The following is a 22609-nucleotide window of genomic DNA, read 5'->3' as shown; positions in this document are numbered from 1 at the left end:
GATGTAGGCTTTGCGCGCCGTTGTCTAGGTGAACTTGGCCCATCACTACGACTCTCCAAACTGCCTGGCGTAGCCTGTCGCTGATCCGTCCTGCGACGCGTTCTCGCGCGTTCGGAATATTCGCACGATGCCCCGTTGCCCCGATTCACGCAGGGCAGACATGGTGATCCTCCGTCGCATCGTTTCTTGGTGGAGCGGCACGCGATGCATGCTTTAGCCGACCGCTTCCGGTCCTCCGGTCTAACCGGTGGGCGACCCATAATGTACTGAAGGTAGGCGGGTCCGTTCAGGCCGAGCGGGTACGGGAAATATGGGGCCGGGCGCTGGCGCTGGGAGGTCGATGTTTTGGAGAAGTGGTGCGGTGGTGCAATTGCCGCTTAACAATTCAACCGAAAAGACGTATGATGTTGCAATTATTCGGATGGGAAAATGACCCTCCAGAAATCATTCTAGGAGGAGAAAGACCCCGTAAGACCGCAACGCCGTAAATCCGTATGTCAGCGGCGGAAGAGATAACTTAGTGAAGCGCCATTGGAAGATGGCTTATCTGAGGATATTGGGAGGGTCGTTGACCGGGATGTTTGCACTTTGTGGGTGCTCGGCCCGCGCACCAACCTCCCCATCCGCAGGTTTGTAATGCGGCACGTACGAATGGAGCTGGTTTACTAGCGGCTAGGTTAGCTAGGAGTTGGCATTGTTCATCGCTATTTAGTGAATCAAGAATGTCATTTCGCAACCTAACCCACGATTTCGGCCGGCGCTCGGTCCGGGACAGTAATACTGGGGGATAAGTTGGAGAGGCTTATCGCCACATGGGACGATCATGCGTAGTTGGCTTGATGTCAACTATGGGGAATATTTATTGCACTCGATATCCATTCTCACTTGAGGTGCGCTTCGGCTTCTAACCTTATCGTCAATCACCACATCACATCACAACGCAGCCTTCTCAATCATGCCTTACGCCGATATCACCAAGCCTCCAAAGCCTCTGCCCCAGAATCATCTAGAGTCTGTTGCAGAGGGAATTTCTCTGCTTCTACCACTGTCCCGGCGAGGGGTTGGACCTGGCCTCATCCTTCTTGTGCCTTCCCTTGACAAAGCTCTTGCTATCGAGGAAGGAGTACCTTCATTGCCAGTAAAATGGGCTGAAGAAGGATACACCGTCGTGGCTATTGAGCAAGGAGCTACGCAAGAAAAGGCCCCAGACGTTTTGAAGGCTGCAACAAAGGCTCTCAAAGCCTGCGATAAATGCGAACCTAAAGACGTGGTGGGTCTTGCTGGTAAGTCAATCAATATGTGCTTTGTCGTTGAGTTGCAGTGTTTGACACAGCTGCAGCGTATGATCCAGAAATGTGGAACTCGATTGCAACATCAATCTCAGAGTTCCCCGAGATCGTCAGTGCTGTGGTTTATGCGAATAGCCCCGACAAGAAGTCTCTAGCTCCATTACCGGTACCAGTAGCATACCACTTTGCTGGGAAGTCCGAAGGAGATGCTGAGCGCTCAAGCACCCGCATGGAGTACTTCTACCCAGCAGCAAAGTCTCACAAGTTCGCGACGCCGTTTCAGGACCATTTCCACTACAACACCGAGGCCCTCTCACATACCCGCAATCTCACACTTCTGAAAGGGCGGATGAAGAGCCCCATATTTGATTTGGAGGCCATTTGGGATGAGCATACGTGGTATGAGTTTGCGGACAGATCAGTGGAGCACACCATGAGCACAATGGTGCAAGAACCATATGTGAACCACGTTCCCACAGTGGGTGCCCTTGATATGTAGCGTCGCAAACTTGATCACTGACTGTTTTCCTCAGCTCACCGGTGGTGTAGGCCGCGGCCCGCTCACCAATTTCTACCGCCACAACTTCATCTTCAACAACTCAGCAGACACTGAGCTGGAGCTCATTAGCAGGACGATTGGTATTGACCGCGTGGTGGACGAGTTTATTTTCAAGTTCACCCATGAGCAGGAGATTGACTGGCTGTAAGATACACACTGCGAAATACTTGGACGCCTTGGCTGACCTCCTTCCCAGACTTCCCGGAATCCCTCCGACGGGTCGCTCAGCAGAAATACCCTTCGCGGCGGTCGTCAACATCCGTGGGGATCGGCTGTATCACGAACATATTAGCTGGGATCAAGGGACGGCATTGACGCAACTTGGGCTGCTGCCAGAGTATCTCCCGTTTCCGGGCGGAGAGTTGGAGTACCGGGTTCCCGTCGCAGGGCTGGAAACGGCGATGAAGTTGAGATCTCGCCACTCGGTGCAGTCGAATGAGATGTTCAACTTTAAAACAAGGAGCCTGGAGGACTCGGCAAAGTCGTAGCCTATATTAATAGTATATCAAAGTTGATTAGCCATCACATGCGGTGAATACCGACACATGAACCTGATCTCAAGCTCTGGGGTGCAAGACGAAAGCTCCGGAAGCTGAAGCAAGGGGCCGCTATAAAACAAATATCCCGCAGCGACATTTCAAGGATCAACCGGATATTTGCAAAGCGTGGAAGAACGTCGTTGGGAGACGAGCAGTATTCCGATTACCTCAAGCGGAAGAAGCTTTGTCACAATACGAACTCAGGAAGGTTTCAAATACTTCTTTACTTATTATCTTGGGTCTAGGAAGCTTCATGACACCCATCAATCAATGAGAGAAAGCAAAAGAAGCTGTAACCCAAGCAAACAAGTGTTCGCGTGTCTGATGGAGTTGTTGTGAGGCTGTAGGCTATAGCTTTTCACGGTGATTTCCTGGCAGTCAACAAGGTGTCAAGTGCCTCCATATTACTGCCTGCTATACGAAAGTATGAAAAAGGTTAGAAGGAAACACAATGGTCTCCAAATTAGCCAAACGTCGTCGTATTCCTCGTGATTGTCAAGTTTTCTATTCGAGCTTTTTTTCACGGGAAGTTCCTGATGAAAGCCGTCGGTTCGAAAGAAAACAAAGGAAAAGGGAAAAAACATGGAATCTCACTGGATTTTGAGGTCTTACTTGCCGTAGACTCAAACAAGTGGCCGAAGACCAGCATTATGTTTCGAGCCCGGTTCGATTCATACCATATTGACTCCTTGTAGAACTACGAAGATTTGCTTCTGCCAGGAATTCGTTCGGTCGCAAGAAATTGCGTATCTGCGGCTCGTCGCGCTGTTGAAACTGAGGTGGTTTTCAATGTCTTGTGTAGCGCCTTTGTTTATGATGCTCCCTGTGAGAAATTGTTCCGTTTGGATACATTTTGTTTGAGTGTCAAAGGCTTCGGAGCACAATTGAAATTTCTGGAAGAGATTCCATACACCGTCCTTGTTATTCCTAAACAACGCGCAGCGCTTCTGAATTTGGTGGCATGCGAGTTTATATCTTGAGCTTCATTCACCCTGCCCTTTTGCCTCGCCCTCAGTTCTGTCCGTTCGCCTAGCTACTCATTAATCTATCGCCCTCTCTAGATATATTGCTGCAGGCCACTCCCTCGAACTACTCTGGGTACCTTCCACTGGGGTCTATCATGTCCACAATGTCCGAGCCGAGTCAGCTTACCAATGGCGCTGATCCGAAAACAGATGGCACCTCGAGCAAGGAAGAACTTATGGCTGTGTACGAGCAGCTGAAGGATGAGCCCGGCCTCAAGTCCGTCGTCTCTGCGGACGATCATGAACTTTTGGCCAAGATGTTCTTTGATAGAAAGGGCTTGTCGCAAGAAGAGGGGGAGAAGGCAGCGGAGGATGCCAAGGTAAGCTATAGTTGCTAACTCCTTCCTTGCCACTGCTTTAAACCCTTTGCTTGACGCACAGCCGCTTTTATCAGAAGCCCGCGGGTGATGAGTGCGATTGTTGTTTAAACAACGTCTGCTGACAGGAGCTCCAGAAACTATGGCCTGCTTTGGTGACACTTGGCATGGGTCAAGTCCTTACAGGACGAGTTATGCGCATCATCTCGGAGGTTGCTGCTAAGCTACCTGAGGATTGGATATTCGAAGACGAAGCGATGGGTTTGTGGTTGTTTCTCATGGTGCGCGAAGCTAAGAAGCATGAGGAGGACCAGACTCCGACCGTTGAGTGAATGGGCGGGCGACTGGATGGTAACTCGTTTCTCATACTGGGGGACGTGGCTAGAATACGTTGTTGGAAAGACATTGTTTCCAAGGATATGTATAAACCTAGACTGCGGCGAAGCGGGTGATTCGTATGTTAGTTGAAGTTCGATGCGACAATCGGATCACAGTGTTTCCACAATGTCAAAGCCTCACGCCGCAATCCAGTCTCAATAGGGACGGAACCAGAGAGTGTCTTGGCTGTTGGTCTGATCCCCAGAGACAGATCATCATGGAATAGGGTTGTTATTTTATTACACCATACGGTTCATACGGTCCATGCGATCCATCCGGCCCATCTCGTAACTTTCATTATGCCCATCGTAATCACTTCTCGTGTCGTACTGCACCACCACCTCGTTCGTCTTGACGATCTTGCCAAACTCCACCTCCTCCTCATCCCCGAGGATGCTCTTGTCGCTTCGGTCGTCCGCGAGCTTGTCTTTCCTTCTGACGGAAGGCTTTCGTGTTGTCGTCGTTACTGTGACAGTATTCGTACGGGTGATGCCACCGCCGATCTGAGACCTGCCTGTTCGGGTACCGGTGGATCCGCCGTAGTATTTGCGGGCGGTGCTGGCGACATCGCGGACGAGGACACGGAGGACGGGGATGGAGGCGGCGGCGATGGTTACGCCGGACTCGCAGGTTCCCCAGATGACAAGGTCGCTGCCGTCGTCTGCAATATCGATCAGTCGAAGGCATCAAATCATAATGTGAAAGACCACTTACACGTAAAGTCACCCGACAGGAGGGTGGGGATGGTCGTGCACTTGACGATCGCAGTTGCACCGGCACTGGAGATCGATCTTAGCCGGAGGTCTGGAGGAATGGAGCGATTGTACCCACAAGAGACCCATACTCATAGCGATGGCAACGCCGATCTTCTCCTTCAACTTCATTTGGAGTCCCCAAACCAACTTCCATGGCAGCATGGCCAGGAGGATGTCCATCAACGCGGAGTATCCTAGACTTCCGTTAGATCATTTCCGCAACAAACTTCCACTGGCAACATACCGGCAGCAAAGACACCGTAGTACGCGGCAACCTTTGGATCCCAGCACTTTCCAGGTAGATCAGGATGCCAGTTCTTCTCGATTGGTGCACACTGAACCCAGCCGGCCATCGCGTTGAGCGCCATCAACAGGTTCATGCTGACGATGGCGAACCAAATCAAATGTCGTGTCCAACCCTTTCCTTCGATCCTTAGAAGCGTCATCGCGAACGAAGTCTTACTCCACACTGCTGCCGAGATCGATATCGTGCTGGAAACTTGGCCGTTGAGGCCGATCGCCGGGAAGTTGACGGGGTTAATCTCGAAGACATGCTTGCCGAAGCCGAGGGAAACGTTGACCGAACTCAATATCGCTGTGATTAAAAGGGCGACCTGCTCCATGTCAGGTTCGGCTCACGATCGGCTACGACACCGATCGAACTCACCCATGATGCTATGAGCACATGATCGTCCCACCACAGACCTCGATGCTTCTTGAACTTGCAATACACTCTCAGAGAGAGGAAGAAGGCCGCAAGCGCAACCTGAGACCAGACCACCGCATTGATCGTCGGGCCGTAGTCTGCTGGCCGCCCCATTTGACCAGCCAAAGGGGTGAAAGTCGTGATAGGCCCACGCACGTACCAGACGTCAAAAGAGGGTTGATGGAGGAAACAGACCAGCCGTTAAACGAAGGACGCGACGCAAGAAGCGGAAAAGGGAACGTCAAGAATGGCAACGCAGCGAGCGATGGGGTATCAAAAGGTAAAATAGATACAAAAGAAGGCAAAAGTGGGAAAGAGGGAACGTAAGACGGTCGCATCCACCGGGCGTGTGGGGGACGACTCTCGAGATATGCACCATCGGTTGACTTGGCTATCCACTCTTGGCCCTTTCAGCCTGGCCGCCAGACCCTGCAAGCCCGACATAACCATTCCACTGGGCTGCAGATTGGCCCTTCCCTGGTCTCGCTCCCGGTATGGAACACAGATGCCGGTGATCGACTTGTAAGGATGAGACGATGATCACGCAAAGGTGCTGACTGGATGTAGGGTTGGCCCCGGTTTCACATAAGGAAACCGGGGAAAAAGAAGGATGGGCGTTCTAGAAGAAAAGAAGCACAGTCACTCGTCTCAGCGTCTGCGGTGGTGGCCTTTCCATGTGGCGTGTCAGGAAGGCGGAGTCCAGCAGCTGGGCATGACAGAACGCCAGACGCCGTTCATAAAGGGGGAACTGGCGTCTCTGCGTGGTGGTGTGTGCTGTCATGGATATCCTGTTGCGTGTTGTGGGGGACGAACGACGAGACACTAAAAGAGGCTCATGACTCGACGTGCAAAGAAAGTTGGCTGTGTTCTGTCACTGCTGCGGGCACGAAGTCTCTTGGCGGAAAAGGGAAGTTTGGGGGAGAACCTGTGGTCTTGTCTCTGTTGTCCTTTGCTCGGGTTCGGTGTCGAGAAACATTCGCCGTCAAGTTTTACTTGCCGAGAGTGGAAGGGGCCCCGGATTGGGAAGCTCGTCGTTTTGGATAGACTGCGCCTCGCGTCTCTGTTAAACTGGCCGCGGGAGCAGCCCCGGCAGGGGTCGGGTAGGTGATGAACCCGCCCTAGCGCAGTAGTCAAAAATGATGGCTTAAATTGATGAGGAAGGTTACATTGACGTCCATCTAAGCTGTCCACGTCGCATTCTGGATGCTGGATGCTGCCCCTTAAAGTTAGGCAGACCGGATGGCAACCCCAAGGCGTGCATGCGGCCAAGCCCTTCCCTCATCACCCCCCTCTTTGGAAGATCACCGCGGGATCGTATCACGAAATTCAGAGGAATCCCATAATCTCGCGTGGGCGAACGCAAAATCGTCTTTCCTAGAAAAACCTGGCATTTCGCGATCTGTGCAGGGATGTTGCCCGAGTCAGAGGCTTTCGGGCTGCAGGACGGGAATCGTCCGCCGCCCCGAGACCGGGTCATCTGGCAGGCGCATGAGCGGACGTCGTCTCAGAGTGTCAATGCGGACAGGGAATTAACCTTTATCGCTCATCGCTCATCGAACGAAAAAAATGAGAGAGCCCCGGCCACGATTCTTGCCAAGACGTTGCACCGCTGGACCAATCGTATGGTAGGGCTGGGGTGACGGGGGAACGGTGTTTCAACCGATGTTATTTCGTCACCAGGTTGCTATTTAGGGGGAAACAGGTGGGTTCCAGTTTTTCGGTGTGGCCGTTCTTGTTAAATACAAGCACATTGCCTGCTGCTGCAAATTCCAATTCCTGATGTGAATCTGGCGTCTTGACCAACTGCCACGAGCTTCTTCCGTCGGTCGGATGATCTTGCGCACTGAAACGCGACATCTTCGCTCTGCTTGGAACCGTTAACAGCGTATTATGGACGGGCTACTCCGGCGCAGCCTTTGGAAATGATGCACAATCGATTCAATTTTAGGTTTTCTTTTCTCGCGTCTCTATTACGGATGCATCACTCCTGGCCTAAATCCAAAAGATTGACTCCACGACTTGGCTGGTTTCCAATTCCACCTAGGAAAGACATGACTTATCAAACCCAACGATGAAGCCCAGGTCAACTGGCAACACCAAAAACCTTGCCATTGACAAAATGAATTCTTGATAGTTTGCAGGTTGTTTCCGACAAGGACCCAAATTTCCAGTATTTCTGACACCCTGTTTCTTCACAACCAGCCAAGGTCCTCGCAGTAGCCCTGATTAGGATCAGCCCTACGTGAAAGAAGGCTATCAGTACAGGACCACGGGCAAATTATTCGAAGAGTGGCAAAGACTTACATGTATTCCCAGTTCCAATAGCCTGTTTGCCCGCCGTGTTTACAACCGTATGCCTCCTTTTCCATACCGTTCATACACTCTTTGGTTTTGATAGTGTTCGTTCCCCAGTTGATGTACTGAAATGCGTCAGTGATGATACTATGGTTTAGCTGGACATTGAATCGATGTGCAGTAGGACAAACAAAATGTTTTTGGATCAGGTTCCATCGGCGCCAGCCTTACCTTGAGCATAAAATCCCACTTCAGCCCATCCTTTTCTTGCATGCAAAAGCGACGTTGCTCCCCCTTATGCCACTTCATTTTGCCCCCACCCGCAATAGCGTTGCAAACAATTTCCATACGAGTCTTCTTCTTGAGTTCTTTTATCTCCTCCTTCAAAAACTTGCCCTTTTCGGCTGTCATCCCGCTGCTGAAGCATATTGCGGCCACGGTAGTAGCGGCTAGGATCATGAAGATCGCGGCTGATTTCATCTCGGCAATACGGTGATGCTGCGAAAGTATTTGCTGAAGATTGAGGCAATGTTGAGTGAGCTTTGAGTTCGAGCGTCTGGTTGATGTGTATGATAGTGATGAGAATGTCCTACATAAATACAGATACACAAAGCTGCTTGATACCGAATGACCCGGTGTTCCATGAGGCATTGTTGCATTCTCTAGAATCATATAAGACGTCATAAAAATAGCCGAGTGGCATTGGACATTGAATTTCGTATCGCAGGCTTAGGCTGAGTAACCCAACCAACAAAGACAGGCATTTTTGAATGATAGTTTTCATTTACACTCACTGGCGACTGACTTATGCTTGAGGCGGTTGGTAAATCTGCCTAAGTCTCAGTGCTTCACTTGAGTCCCCCTCCATATTCTTGCCAGATTATGTTGCGTTCGGCCACCTCATGACCATTACACGCGAGGGGATAGAACCAAGGATGAATGGCCTAGAATACGAAACAGATTCTATCAATACGGCGGTAAATCAAGGGAATATTTGATGCCAAGGTGATACCACATTTCACTGCCTAGTCTCGTGTAATTGTAAGCTCTGGGGATCTCTCCAAATGGTCTTCTGACAAAGAACAATAAGCGAAGGAGGGGCGATGATGATCACGAACTTTGAGTCTCCATGTGTTACGTTGAATAACGCAAGGAGACAAACTGTTACACTAGAAGCTATGTAGTAAATGATCAGTTCAAGGAAATAACAAAGAGTCCATCTTTTATTGGCTAATGATCTGGATGCTTATTAGGAGCAGTTCAATAGGATATGACGCCCAAGGGCTGGTGTGCACGCATGATCCCATTCTTTGCTACGATGTCGCCAATCCTCTCATGCCTCTCGCCATGGAAACCCTCATGTGCCCGACAACCAGGGGTTGTTCCTTGCTGGTCTCAACGCCCACTACCATTCTCATAGTGGTAATATTGACGACAACTATAGACCAAAGACAGTAGGAAAGCCGGATTGTCTCTGAGACACATGACAGCCCTAGGGGATTGGGTAGTTTCTTGGTGTTACCAAGATCACCCAAAAGAACCATAGCCAAAATACTTAAAGAAGCTGCTGGGGGCTAAAGACCTAGGAATTTGTGTCTGTAGATCATATGAGCCTCAAATTCGCTCTGAAGTTGGTCTTCTTGTCATTGTTTGTGACGAATTCAATATGTATCTGTCCTGGCAAATCCTCATATGGATCGCAGCATTGATTTCCACCACAGTGGCTGGAGTCATTCCCACGAGCGACGGCAGTCACTTCAACGAGGAATCGGACCTCATTACAAGCATTCAGCAGGAGCTTGTTGCTCATGGAGCAGCACCCAAAATCGAGGAAGTCACCAAGCTGGCCGTGGCTACGGCCCTTGGGGAACGATCAATGTAAGTTATCTATCGCTTTCTGTTGTATGAAGGACAGACTTCTGATCATGATTGAAGTGATGCTTCGATTGAAGCATCCTCCAGAGACACGGATACGATGGTTATCGGCAGCAACCCAGTCATTGACGTGGTGAGGGAAAGCCCGGAATCAATGAATGATCCCCAGTCATAGTAAGGTTTGATTCAGATGTATCCGATTCCACATTGGACCTTGCAGTGCAGATTAACTGATCACACCTGATCTGACAGCGATGTCATCGTTCGAGACCTTGATGGAAGCGGTGTGACTAATATGACAATGGAGTCGCTTGACAAGAGATCCATCGACTGGATATGGGATATCTCAGGTTTTAGTCGAAAGATGATATGCTGTGTGAGCACCCTCCCCCTTTTTGCCCGCATGGCGCAGTGGCGTGCGTCTGGCAACCCCTCTCCATCGTAGAGGGGGCTGGTTCGATTCCAGCTGCGAGCAAAAAAGCGTTTGGGTCGCGCTTTGCCACAGGCAATGGTTGAACCCGCTATATGCGGGTCTTCCGGTCTCCCCCAGCCGGAACAATGTGAGACCGGCGGCTGGTATGTCGTTAAGACCACTCAGCGGGGCCTAGGACCCTTTCCGGGCCCCTGCCAGGGTTTTCTCATATCCACACCCTCTAACCAAGAAAAAGTGGGCATGCGGCGCGTACACGTCGACAACCTAGTACTGGGGCAGGAATGGTCTTGTGCGAATCAGAACATGTACGAGGGCCTTAGCCCTCTCCGGACATATACAATTGAACTGGGGTACCAGTGGGAACCAGGGATAGACAGAACACATAGTAGCCTTCGGGCATGATTTGGAGGATGATTTGAACTGTATCTAGTAATAGTTATAGGGCTACAGCTCTCCACGCCATATACCCTTCGGGAGGTCGGCCGCAAGGGCGGCTGCGCCCTTGCCGCCACGGCGTTAAATACAACACACACACACACACACCCTCCCCCTTTTCGATCTCCAGCAGATGCAATCGGGTATGGCGGACTAATCAAATTCGACCTAGATCGCTTGCATCGCTCATTGCAGGACTCTCGTCATTCATAGGATTGTCGGCAGGACTGCCCCAGAGGCGATAAAACAACAGTGAGTAGATTGAGACCTCCAGAGTAGTCCAACTAATTAAACAAACGAATAGCTGCGTTTTCTCCACATGCTTTGCAAATTGGGCATGTGGACCTGATGAAGCTTCAATATATCAAAGAGTGTTTTCGGGTGCCGGTGAATTCGCACCTGAAGATTGCGAAGGTGCTTGTACTATCGCGGCTTATTACGATCCTTCTTGGCTGTTAGGACGACGTGCCGAAAATTCGTGCAAGAACTGTTGTAGATGACCGTGGCTACTCACCAACTGAAGCCGCACGGTAGGTATTTATCATGCCGCGAGGTTTCTCCCGACGGGCATCAATAAGGAGAAGGCACGAGTTATGGCGGATCCATGGATGCATACAAGTACTTGACTGATGAATCGATTTATGGCGAGCAGCATGGCGTTTCACATCAAAGAGTGCATCGTACTCTTTGATATCATCCACACTATTAGAATGTGGCTTGAGAAGTCTATCAAATCCAATCCTTCGGACTGCTCAGCCCCAGCTCTAGACTCATTTCAGCTGTTTCTTTCGCTTTCTTGTTGACGCTTTCCATCTCGAAACCGGCGACCTGCTTGTACACTTTACCGATACTCTCCAATTCTTCCTTTGGGACCACGTCGTAGACGTTCTCAAAACCATCTGGTGCTCGTTCTTCACATAGTTGCAGAACGTGGTCGGGGCCATTGGCGCGGTTTGCCATGATAATTCTAGCCGTGGCCGGGAGCCTCTCTGATTCGTAGGCTTTCAGAGCTGCCTCGATATCACCGACACTCTCGGTAAGAGTTCTTGCCAAAGTCTCCGCGTCGATGATGGCCTGAGATGCACCGTTCGAACCAATGGGATACATGGCGTGAGCAGCATCTCCAAGAAGAGTAAGTCGGCCGAAACTCCATCGCTCGACCGGGTCCCGATCACTCATTGGGAACTCAAACACCTTCTCTGTCTCGTCAATGAGACTCTTCATATCGAGACCTCCACATTTCCATCCGTGGAAAGGTCGCTCGAAGACTGATTTGTCCACAGCCTTGGTCCAGTCCGTTTTGGGTGGTGTCAGGTCTTCATCGTCCTTGTCTCTGATTCTGAGTTCCGCAATCCAGTTCACCAAGCTCTTGCCTTTGTCTGCTGACCGTTGGCTGATTGGGTATGCGATGAACTTCTGGTCGGCATGACCGGCCCACACCATTGATGCTCCAGTCAAGTAGGGATCACGCTCCAAGCAGCCTCGCCAGAGCATACGCCCAGAAAAGCGTGGTGGTCCTTCGTTCGGGTAGAGAATTCTTCTCGCGGTTGAGTTGATGCCGTCGGCAGCGATGAGTAGATCTCCCGTCACTTTAGACTGATCTGCTGGCGCACCATCCCTTCGTCGTGAAAACTCGGCTGTGATACCTTCGGCATCTTGAGAGAAGCCGGTCAAGGCGTGGTTGAGTGTGACGGCGGACTCGCCCAAGCGTTCTTTGACTGCGCTCAAGAGCAGCATCTGGATCTCTCCTCGGTGAATGCTGAGCTGCGGAACAGCATAGCCCGCTTTAATGCCTCTTGGCTCACTAAGAATTGGGTGACCATGGCGATTGTAGAAGTTCAATTCCTGGGTCTTGATGCCTGTCTTTCCCAGGGCTTCAATCAAGCCGAGGTTGCGAAGAATCAGCACGGCGGAAGGCTGGACATTGATTCCGACACCAAGCGTTGTGAGTTGCGACGAAGCCTCAAAAATGTGGATGTCGGTGAATCCGGCGGCGTGGAGCGACAGGGCCGCGGCAAGACCACCAATGCCGGCGCCGGCTATGATGATCTTGGGCTGGGGTTGCCGGTGGGATGGCATTGTGTCGGCTGCAAGACTGAGTTACACGCCAATGGTTGCAGTGACAATTGTGCCTAGATGCAGTGGCAGAACTCAATTGAAAAGATGCTTTAAAGCTGGACGTGACGTCGATCCCGAGTTCCGAACTTCGGAGACGGTGGAGTCTGTCGACTGCCGAGGGTTGATGCCGTGATCTGGAGCAGAATTTTCCTAGATCCACCAAACCCCATTTTGCCGGCACCCCGCTCACCCCGGATCGTGCGATCTTGCGGCGGCGGGTGATCCCGTGCTGAAAAGGTACGAGTACGGCCATATTTAACCTGATTGTCAGCCTCAAGGAAGTTGGAAGCTTATTCGAACTTTAAGGGCTAACGCAGGCACTCATGTGTAGTACCGGGTGTGTCCGTCGCGCACATTAAGATGCGGCACATCTTGCCGCGTACCATATGAACTACATACAACGTGTCAATGGCCACATATCACTGCGTGATAAAGTCTAGAACTTCAAGACCTTACCAGGTCTGATATCTGGACCGGCAATCTACTAGAGCCAGTCTGCGCGGCAATCAACGGACGTCAGGGGTTCTCCAAAGTCTTTCGAGGGGTGGCAGGAAGGGAAATTGCACCTCGGAGTCGCCCAGGATTGGCCCTGGAATGCGTTTTTGTCCTCATGCAACGCCACACGTGGCGCAAAGCCAAAATGGTGGCTTGCCTCAACACCCATCTCTCCTAAGGACGTAAATTATGCCATTGTCTGAAAGCAAGAATTACATCTAAATGAAGTTGTCTTACCGAGCTGCACTGCGATATGAGAACTACCTTTTTCCCCCGTCTATAGCCCTGCCAACTGGCTAAAGCAGTCAGCTCAAATGTAGATCAACGGTGCTATCTCAATACTTCGATTCGAGCTGAGATGTTACACATTAAACAGCAATTGGATCAAGACCAGAAGCAATCATGAATGGATTATGCGAGAGCTTTTGCAAGTTTTATATCTACATTAATTATCCAGAGGCCATCGATCAGAAGCCGGATGGAAGAAGATAGAACGTGATCATCCAAGGTAAAGATTCTTGAGTATGTCAGGCCCCACGCGGAGTGAATGAAGGACTGCAATCGTACCTAATCTTTTCAACATCCTCCATGAACGGTGGAACACCGCTCTCTCTGTTCTTTGCTTATTAACCCCAGGCATTGACCAAGTTGCTGCTATTGCGTGACCGTAATGGGCTTATTTGAAGAGTAAAGTGCTGCACCTACTTCATAGTGTACGGCAATTGCTAACGGAAGGCAACCAAGTCCTACCATCCGTGGATCTCAACGCTTCAAACTAAGGATTTGCTGGTAATCATTTTGATACTAGGAGCTTGTCCGTATGTTATCTTCAGGATAATACCACAGAATCTCATGGTGGCGTGGCCCGTGATAACATACCCCGGCCCAAGAGTATGTAAAGTGTGCTTGCCTCGGTCCTCGGTAGCAGTCATCCTGAGTCAAGCAACCAGCTTGGCGAAGCGAAAACGCGCGATGAGGAACATGGAGTCCTCAACAATCCTACCTTGAGCTATGGCAAATTTGTTAGACGAGGCATGGGCAGATTTAAAACCACTGGTGGCCGCGTAAGCATGCAGAGCCGAAAAGCCAAGTGTACCAAGTAGTTACAGTACAATGTCCAGCCCGGCCGGGGCAAATAGGCCTAAGCATCAATCTAGTATTAGCAGACCGTAATTCTTTTAGGAAGCGGTGCGGTATTAAATAGTGAAGTTTTGCCTCCTGAGGACTTGCTTCAAAAGAGATACACTCGCAGTGGATACTCACGGCTATCCCACTACAGGGCTCCGCGGCTATCAGCTAACCGAGCGTTCAAGGGAGATGAGCAAGCACATTCGCAATCGCAAAACCCTAGTCTGCTCAAGTTTACGTTACATCATCAGCTCGCAGCGCATGGCCGAGAGTGTACAGTCGTCTACAGACTGCAGAATTGTGATAATCGGCGGGGTGCCGTCACGATGTCCTGCTGAGGAATTAAGAAAAAGCAAGGTTGTGTAACACATCACGGTTAATTTCAAACAACTATTTTCGTGATCGTCATGTTTCTGCCAAAATCTTTTGGCTAATATTCTTTGTGGTTTTCAAGCTCCTGTACTATGGTATGGATCATGATAGCACCATAGCACCCCTTACATGTAGGCTTGAGTTACCCCAACTCAACCTGATACGTCAAGCCCCCCAAAACCAAGTGGAAAGCCCTTCCAAAATCACATCTCACATCATTTCTACCAATCCAACGCGCGACACGGACTTCGGGGCAGGCCGCCACTCCGTGATAGTCCCGGCGCGAAGCAAGGTCGGTCTCTGATTCTCTTCAAAGACTGGATGAAATAGGGGCCGCCCCACATAATTGTCCAATAGCACTGTGAGGGCCGTTAAGGGCGTCGTGCCTTGGCCCGGCGCCAAAACTGCACCTTCGCCGCTCTGCCACTGGCCCGAAACGGACATCTGTGGACCTTTCAGGCCGCGATTGAGCTGCTCCACACCGGTCAATTCCACATCTTGTCCGATTTTGTAAGGCCGGGTCCGATCCGGAAGGAATTCGCACTGTACCGACGTGCAGACTCCAAAAAGTCGATGACGGGGCGTCGTAGTGGGAGCCGGAATTCCAAAAAGGGGGAGGGCTAGTACTACACACGGTGCTTCTGACGGCTCGATTATAGCTAACAAGATTTGAGGATAGCAAAATGATAAATAGCTTGAGATGTTCTGCCATCTCAAACAATTCTCATCAGCATCTCAAACCATTTCTTCCTCATCTTTAAACATCACTAGCTTGCTTCTTTCATCATGAGCTCTTCAGCTTCTCAACTCCGCCAAATCGGCATTCACCGCAACCTGCCGACCTTTGACGACTCGCTCGATGGACTTACGGCCATCATCACCGGCGCCAATGGCATCTCTGGCTTCAACACCATGAGGGCTCTCCTTGACAGCCCCAAGCGCTGGAAGACCATCTACTGCCTCTCTCGCAAGCCCCCTCCGGAGGAGATGATGGCTCTTCTGTCCCCTGAAGCTCAGTCCCGCATCGAAATTGTCACCTGTGACTTCTTGCAGGAGCCTGCTTCGATCGCCAAGAGCATGACCCAAGCTGGTGTTCGGGCCGACCACATCTTCTTCTACTCCTACATCCACAAGGATTGGTCTGAAGCGGAAGCCCTTGTTGAAAGCAATGTCAAGCTCCTCAAGAACTTTCTCGGGGCCCTGGAGCTCGCCGAGATCAAGCCCAGCCGGTTCGTTCTGCAGACCGGCGGCAAGAACTACGGTGTGCACATTGGCCGTGTGCGGACTCCACTGTTGGAGTCTGACCCCCAGCCGCGACACCTGCAGCCCAACTTCTACTACCCTCAGGAGGACATGTTGAAGGAGTTCTGCGCAAAGCACGGTACTTCGTGGAACATCATCATGCCCACTGCTGTCATTGGTACTTCTTCGAACGCATCGATGAATACCTTTTGGTCTTTCGCTGTCTACGCTGCCATTCAAGCACGCAAGGGAGAGTCCCTTGCATTCGGGGGAGACTGGGAGCAGTGGCAGTATGAGTACTACCACTGCTCTGCCCGCATGACTGGCTACCTCAGCGAGTGGGCGGCCCTCGAACAGGGTTGCGCGAACCAGGCGTTTAACACTCAAGACGGTGGTCCGTTCACCTGGGAGCGTTTCTTTGCCGAGCTGGCCCGCTGGTTTGGTGCGAAGGGCGTGGTGCCGCCTCCTGATGACGAGTCAGGACTCAAGACAGTCGAAGGCAGGTCGGGCAAGAAGACCCCTCTGGGCTACGGACCCCCGCTGTCATACAAGTCCAGCTTCACTCTTCGGGACTGGGCCGCCGACAAGAAGAATGTAGAGACCTGGCATGCGATCATGAAGGAGTCTGGAGGCAAAATCACTCATGATCCCTTCAAAGACCCGGATACTTTCTTTATGGGAGACTTTGCTTATCTCAGGTTCGGAAGCGTGTCCTTGAACAAGGCCAGAAGATTTGGATGGACCGGATTTCTTGACACCATGGAGAGTATCTTTGAGTCTTATCAGGAGATGGAAAAGCTGGGCATGTTGCCAAGCATGCAGGTCGATGCTGCCCAGCCACTCGGCTGCTAGACGAATCATTGCCGGAGGACAAGCACCACATGAGATAGAGAAGGTAGAATTATCAGGGCAGTGAATACAATCCATCTGAATTTGGCCTCACTTTTGTAAACCTATTGAAGGACGGACCTTGAAATGTTATTGTTGATTAATGTGGGCTTCAAGGAAGCATATTCATAGCTCGACTACCTCTGAACTGGAGTCAGTTTGACATGCATCTTAGGCTTGGCCCAGAACACAACGGAAGTGAAGCTTGGCTTCACGTCCCAGTCACTATCTTCCGGTTTAAGCTCGATATCAAAGTGCCATATCAGCTTCGCCAGGAACATGCGCATCATTCCATAAGCAAAGCTGTTTTACTTGCTGTCAGTTGTGTCCTCATTGGATGAAGGGTGGAATGGCTTACCCTTTTCCCAGGCAATTTCTGGGCCCCTTAGCAAAAGGTTGACAGGCACCCTTCTGGTCTGCGGCAAAGCGGGGGTCGTCGGCCGAAGACTTCAACCACCGCTCTGGCAAGTAGGAGTTGGCCTCAAAGAAGTTGGAGTCCATGTGATGAGTTGCCCATTGCGGTACGCCCACAGTAGTCTAACCATGTTGATTAGCTTGGAAGTATGAACGGAATCGCAGGCCGCTTACCCCCTCAGGTATGTAGTGTCCATCCACCATGCCTCCGCCAGGCGGTCCAACTCTCGGAATGACTGCGGCAACAACAGGGCGCATGCGCATGCCTTCATCGATGCAGGCTGTCAAATACTCCATGGTCGCGAGTCTAGAGATGGTGATCTCTTCGTCACTCTCGATGGTTCGAAGCTCCTCAGTCAACCTCTTGTAGGCGTGAGGAGTAGTCAGGAGATGGAACATGACCACGGATAGTGTCGTGGCTGACGTCTCACTTCCGGCGAAGAAAAGAAGCTGAGCAAAGTTGATGATCTTATCCCTGGTCCATGACTCCCGGTCGTCATTCTCTGCCCAGATCATCGTCATGAAGTCGGGCCGGTCGTTTCCCATCTTCTCCCGCTTCTCGGCCTTCTGTGCAACAATATCTACTGTCTCAAGCCACGTCTTTAGGCCCTTCTGGCTTGACACCATCTTGTACAGCAGCCTGGTCAAGGGCAACCTGTTGAACAGTTGTAGAAGGCCAATGAAGGGGGAAACGTTCAAGATCATGTCAACAAAGGGATCCATCTCACCCTTCTCCATGCAGTACAGCGACTCGCCGGTAGACAGGTCGGCCATAACATCGGCAGTAGCGAATGTGACCCAGTCAACGATGTCGACGTCTTCCTGGACCCTATCACGGAGCTCCGAGATCATCATGTCGGCGTATCTCTGGATGATGGGTTCTTGGGCCTTGAGAGCCTTTTCCGAGAAGGCAGGTGCGACTTGGCGTCGCAGCGCGCGATGTGTCGGCTGGTCGGCCGAGATCATTGAGTCGTTCAGGGGCGTGCCCCGGACGTCATAGAAGACTGCATCTTTGGGAAACTCAAGCTTGCCTTTGGTCTTGACGCCGTAGATATCATCTAGAGCCTGGGCTGACGAGAACGAAAGCTCGTTGGGCCCGACTCTCACGACTGGGCCATACTTTTCGTGAAGGGCTTTGGCATGCCTCCAGTAGTCAGCCTTGTAGACTTGTCGGTAGAACTTTGGGAGCCAGGAGACAGCATAATGCGATGGGCCAGGGAAAGATTTCAAGGGATGGATGAAAAGATTGTAAATAATGATAGAGAGTCGATATGCAACAAACTGCTCCTGGTTAGTCAAGACCATTGCAGAGGGTCGTAACTTACGGCGCAGACGGCCAGTTGCCACATAGAACCCATTGCCAAATGAACTTCTCAACACCTACTGAGCGGTTTGATCTGCGCCGAGTTTACCTCCGGTGTTCGATTGTCTATATGCACGCGGCTCGTTCCTATCCTTCTTCTTCTAACTTTTGTTTTTCACAGTTTGCCGCCTGTGGCGCACCTTTTTGACTACCGTATGACACTGACGGGGAAATATGTAATGACCAGGATGGCAGAGAAACTTGTTGCTATTCTTTAGAATCATTGATATTAAAGGGCCAGGTTCCAATGCCCAGGAGATTTCTTGGCCGTGGAAAATCGGCATTCGATGTTGTTCTAGGTTCCCATGAGTTGCGGAACAATCCGTAGGCTTGCGGAATCCCACTTATTGAGACTGTCCAATGCGGCCGACCCATTCGGGCAGAAACGTGCCGATCAGGCGTAGCCGGGCAAGGTTGATGAATCGACAAACTGCGTTCTTCAGAGCGCCAGTCTTTTGATATATCCCACGTGGTGAACTGCCGGCGAACGACGCCCGTTCTTGGATATGGTCGAGCGTGAATGGCGGTAAAATAAGTGGGCACAAACATTCGGGGTCCCCGTGTGGTACGCTTCTCGCGTGTAGTATGGCCAATTGGTCACATCGGCCCTACACACTCACAGGATGCCAAGAGGAGGTCAGCACAAGCTTCAAGTGAGCACGAACTTAATCGTGTGCCCTGTAAGGCGGAGTATTTTCTGGGGAATCTGTCTCTAAGTGCGACTGCTATCAACCCCAGATTGGGAATGTGCGCCTGCAGTGTCTCCTTGATAACAAGGGGCAAATCAGGGATCGTGCATCATCAATTGAACGGTTGACCCGTAAACAACCAAGCTTCTCCAGTTGAGGTCGCGATAATTCACATGATGGACCCCTGGTGTTGAAGTTGAGGCTCGTGAACGGACTCTAGCAGGGCAGAATTTCAGCGAGTAATCTTTCCGCTAAAGGTCAACGTGTGGTGCGCGAGTCATTACTAAGCCCCTCGACGAGTGCTTTGATCTCCTGTCGTGGATATCGCGTTCATGGTGCTTGAGTCATATGAGAATCTGTCCCGATTCTTCGGGAAATGCCGTGATATCTAATCGAGTTGCATACTTTACAAGCCTGGGCGGGAGAGACGGCATATACATGCCCCATAATACCCAATGTGCAAAGTCATTTGTACCTTGTTTACCTCGTCTTATGTCTCTCTGCAGACCTCTGTGTCTTTTCAGTACTGAGTTTAGTACTTCTGTGTTCACACCTTGGATTATGTCTATTAGGGTTGCTTGGTCCGTTTCCATATCTGCACCTTGCTGTATATTGTACCTCGGCGCAGAGCACACTGGTCGTTGCTTGTAAAGCCCTTCTCCTCTTTGAGTTCTTTTTCACTATGGGCACACCTTTTTGACTGCTGTATGACGAGGGCCAGAATGGCTAACGGAGAAACGTCTAGGGCCACCCATGGGGTATATTAAGAGGACGCATCGCTGCTCGTAAATACAACAGTGACATCGAGACGCTGAAGTGTGAAAATACAAAGGCGTTGCACTCCAGCAAAAGATCGATCGCCAAAGTCCATTGCCCTCTTTCGCTACCACCAATCCTTTCTCTTCTTACTAAATTCATCAAAAGATGGCCGAAGAAATGTGGAAATATTCGATTCCTATTGATCCAGAGACGGTCAAGAGGACTGGGTGTTTCACAACTTTGCCAGTCAGAATCAACAACCGCGACGATCTTGCGAATGCTGCGTCCTCTCGCGTGCTCAAGGACTGGGCAGAGCACACCGGTAACCAAAACATTGACCCGAATAGAGTGTCATTCTCCCCAGTGGGAAGCTTCTGCTCTTTGATCTACTGCGAAACCATTCCCGAACGCTTGGATTCCATATCTTATCTTACGGATCTTTTCTTCTTGATCGACGGTATGTCTGTCAGCTTTTCATTCCGAGAAGGTTTACTGACTTAAGAAATCAGATGCAACCGAAGAGGTTGAGAACGACAAGGTCGCTCAAGAGCAATGGGCCGGTTTCTCAGGAGCCATGACCGATTCGCTTGGAGAGACACCCCAACGCGATCATGACTTGGATTCCATGAAGAAGAAGAAGCTGGTCGCTCGTGTGATGCTCGACTTCATGAGGTTAGACTCAGCCCTCGGCTTGGACCTCGTCAAGAGCTGCAAAGCTGGCTGGACTCCTCTAGCAGCTGGTGTTGAGTGGGAAACGATGGAGGACTACCTTCACTTCAGAAGGCTTAGTGCAGGCCTTGAGTAAGTCTTCGTGCCCCGGTATTGGGATTTTGTCGCTAACATGAGCAGCATCTACTGGACGAAAACTGTCTTCGGGCTTGGAGAAAAGCTCTCAGATGATGAGGAGAAGCTTATCCGGCCCATTGTATGGGCTGCTGAGAAGGCCGCCATGCTCAACAATGACTACTGGAGTTGGGATATCGAGTACTTCCAAGCGAACCAGAAGATCGACATGCTAACCAACGCCGTCGCGGTCTTGATGCGGAAAGAGGGCGTCACGGCCGAGGAAGGCAAGGATCGCATCAAAAACCTCATTCTGGGGTACGAGGCTGAGTACTCTCAGCTGAGAGCGCAGTTCTACCAAAGCCACCCTTCAGCGCGGCTTTACCTGCGCAAGCGAGTCGAACTTGCAGGCTCGATGGCGGCTGGTGTCAGTTTCTGGAGCGCCAACTCCCCTCGATATCACCTGCCAACGGACAAGCCCGGGTCATCCGTTGTTCCCGTAGAGGTCAAGTTCGAGGAGATGACCCTGAAAGGTTCTGCTGAAAGTGTTGCCAGCACCGAAAGCGAGAATTCAATGGACGAGAATTCGGGAAGCGGTACTGAACTTACGAGCCAGAGCTCACATTCAGACGACTTTAGAAAGCGTTACTTCGACGTCCCGAAATTGGGCCCGGCGGCAATCAACGAGCCCATCGACTACGTCAGCGGCATGCCGTCAAAAGGCGTTCGATCGTCCCTAATTGATGCCATGAACCAATGGTGTCAGGTCCCATCTGCACAGCTGGCGGTAGTCAAGCGTGTCATCGATCTTCTCCACAACTCGTCGTTGATACTTGACGACATCCAAGACGATTCGCCCATGCGCCGCGGCAAGACGGCGACACATTTGATCTTTGGCGAAGCCCAGTCCATCAATAGTGCCACCTTCTTGTACGTGCGTGTCGTGCAAGAGGTCCATGCTACTGGCAACGCCGCCTTGATGAAGGTGCTCCTTGAGGAGCTAGATGACCTGCATGTCGGTCAAAGCTGGGATCTGTACTGGAAGTATAATCTTAAATGGCCGACAGAGGAGGAGTACTTTAGCATGATTGACCTCAAGACCGGCGGACTCTTCCGGATGTTGGTGAGGATGATGCGCGCCCTCTGCCATCCAGAGTCAAATGAAGAGTTTGTCTGCGATGATCTTGTGTCCATGGTCAGCCGCTTCTTCCAGGTCCGAGACGACTACCTCAACCTCAATTCTCGGGAATACAGCAACCAGAAGGGGTGGTGTGAGGATCTTGACGAGGGCAAGTTCTCGTACCTCATCATCCACTGCCTCGAGAACAGCCCCAAGTATCGCGACCGGATTATGGGCCTCTTCAGGCAGAGGACTGGATGTTCAGGTCCGATGCCCAGCGTTGGAAAGGTTCAGATTATCGAGTACTTGCAAGAAGCAGGAAGCTTTGATGCCTGTTGGGAGCTGTTGAATAAGTTAGAAGACGAGATCGAGGCTGAGATCAGGAGATTGGAGGCCGTCACAAGGGAGGAGAACCCTCAGATGCACCTTCTGCTCAAGCTTCTTAGTGTGAAGAACGAGAAGCCAAACAAGGGCGCCGTGGTTGTACCATTAGGAGCGTAGCTTTTCTTTTTGTTAACTACACCTCGTCGAGATTACTTTCATTGGATATTATTTGAAGGTTCAAAAGCATTTGCGCTGTTCCCCGAGTAGCTGATGGTAAAGCAAGCTTCAGTAATGTTAACATCAGGCTA

At 51.0% G+C, this 22609-nt stretch overlaps 9 protein-coding genes across 9 annotated transcripts; 5 read left to right on the top strand and 4 right to left on the bottom strand.

Annotated features, from left to right (window-relative positions):
• Nucleotides 1-955: 955 nt before the first annotated feature.
• CGGC5_v014535 (uncharacterized protein) lies at nucleotides 956-2336 on the top strand (the record flags this gene model as incomplete). The annotated part of the gene is made up of 4 exons (XM_032029383.1): nucleotides 956-1283; nucleotides 1340-1767; nucleotides 1823-1992; nucleotides 2045-2336. The coding sequence occupies 4 exons, from the start codon at nucleotides 956-958 to the stop codon at nucleotides 2334-2336; spliced, it is 1218 nt and encodes a 405-aa protein (XP_031890855.1).
• A 1180-nt stretch (nucleotides 2337-3516) lies between these two features.
• On the top strand, nucleotides 3517-4061 carry CGGC5_v014534 (uncharacterized protein; the record flags this gene model as incomplete). Its single annotated transcript, XM_032029382.1, has 2 exons — nucleotides 3517-3732; nucleotides 3867-4061. 2 exons carry the CDS (start codon nucleotides 3517-3519, stop codon nucleotides 4059-4061), a joined length of 411 nt encoding a protein of 136 aa, XP_031890852.1.
• Nucleotides 4062-4346: 285 nt separating this feature from the next.
• Nucleotides 4347-5682, bottom strand: CGGC5_v014533 (uncharacterized protein; the record flags this gene model as incomplete). The annotated part of the gene is made up of 5 exons (XM_032029381.1): nucleotides 4347-4768; nucleotides 4822-4886; nucleotides 4939-5056; nucleotides 5107-5476; nucleotides 5530-5682. 5 exons carry the CDS (start codon nucleotides 5680-5682, stop codon nucleotides 4347-4349), a joined length of 1128 nt encoding a protein of 375 aa, XP_031890853.1.
• A 2078-nt stretch (nucleotides 5683-7760) lies between these two features.
• On the bottom strand, nucleotides 7761-8343 carry CGGC5_v014532 (uncharacterized protein; the record flags this gene model as incomplete). Its single annotated transcript, XM_032029380.1, has 3 exons — nucleotides 7761-7806; nucleotides 7873-7988; nucleotides 8095-8343. The coding sequence occupies 3 exons, from the start codon at nucleotides 8341-8343 to the stop codon at nucleotides 7761-7763; spliced, it is 411 nt and encodes a 136-aa protein (XP_031890858.1).
• Nucleotides 8344-9529: 1186 nt separating this feature from the next.
• Nucleotides 9530-9913, top strand: CGGC5_v014531 (uncharacterized protein; the record flags this gene model as incomplete). Its single annotated transcript, XM_032029379.1, has 2 exons — nucleotides 9530-9741; nucleotides 9799-9913. The coding sequence occupies 2 exons, from the start codon at nucleotides 9530-9532 to the stop codon at nucleotides 9911-9913; spliced, it is 327 nt and encodes a 108-aa protein (XP_031890859.1).
• A 1422-nt stretch (nucleotides 9914-11335) lies between these two features.
• Nucleotides 11336-12685, bottom strand: phzS (5-methylphenazine-1-carboxylate 1-monooxygenase; the record flags this gene model as incomplete). The annotated part of the gene is made up of 1 exon (XM_032029378.1): nucleotides 11336-12685. One exon carries the CDS (start codon nucleotides 12683-12685, stop codon nucleotides 11336-11338), a length of 1350 nt encoding a protein of 449 aa, XP_031890856.1.
• A 2820-nt stretch (nucleotides 12686-15505) lies between these two features.
• gsfE (Short chain dehydrogenase gsfE) lies at nucleotides 15506-16813 on the top strand (the record flags this gene model as incomplete). The annotated part of the gene is made up of 1 exon (XM_032029377.1): nucleotides 15506-16813. The coding sequence occupies one exon, from the start codon at nucleotides 15506-15508 to the stop codon at nucleotides 16811-16813; it is 1308 nt and encodes a 435-aa protein (XP_031890857.1).
• A 173-nt stretch (nucleotides 16814-16986) lies between these two features.
• On the bottom strand, nucleotides 16987-18568 carry aclL-4 (Cytochrome P450 monooxygenase aclL; the record flags this gene model as incomplete). Its single annotated transcript, XM_032029375.2, has 3 exons — nucleotides 16987-17152; nucleotides 17208-17386; nucleotides 17438-18568. The coding sequence occupies 3 exons, from the start codon at nucleotides 18566-18568 to the stop codon at nucleotides 16987-16989; spliced, it is 1476 nt and encodes a 491-aa protein (XP_031891059.2).
• Nucleotides 18569-20239: 1671 nt separating this feature from the next.
• Nucleotides 20240-22478, top strand: PaFS-0 (Fusicoccadiene synthase; the record flags this gene model as incomplete). Its single annotated transcript, XM_032029374.1, has 3 exons — nucleotides 20240-20531; nucleotides 20584-20875; nucleotides 20924-22478. The coding sequence occupies 3 exons, from the start codon at nucleotides 20240-20242 to the stop codon at nucleotides 22476-22478; spliced, it is 2139 nt and encodes a 712-aa protein (XP_031891058.1).
• Nucleotides 22479-22609: the final 131 nt, after the last annotated feature.

Source organism: Colletotrichum fructicola (genome assembly GCF_000319635.2).
Source record: "Colletotrichum fructicola Nara gc5 chromosome Unknown KSG_Nara_v1_contig09, whole genome shotgun sequence".
NCBI classification, from domain to species: domain Eukaryota; kingdom Fungi; phylum Ascomycota; class Sordariomycetes; order Glomerellales; family Glomerellaceae; genus Colletotrichum; species Colletotrichum fructicola.
The sequence above is the reverse complement of the archived record's forward strand: the minus strand, read 5'-3'. Positions and strand labels throughout refer to the sequence as shown.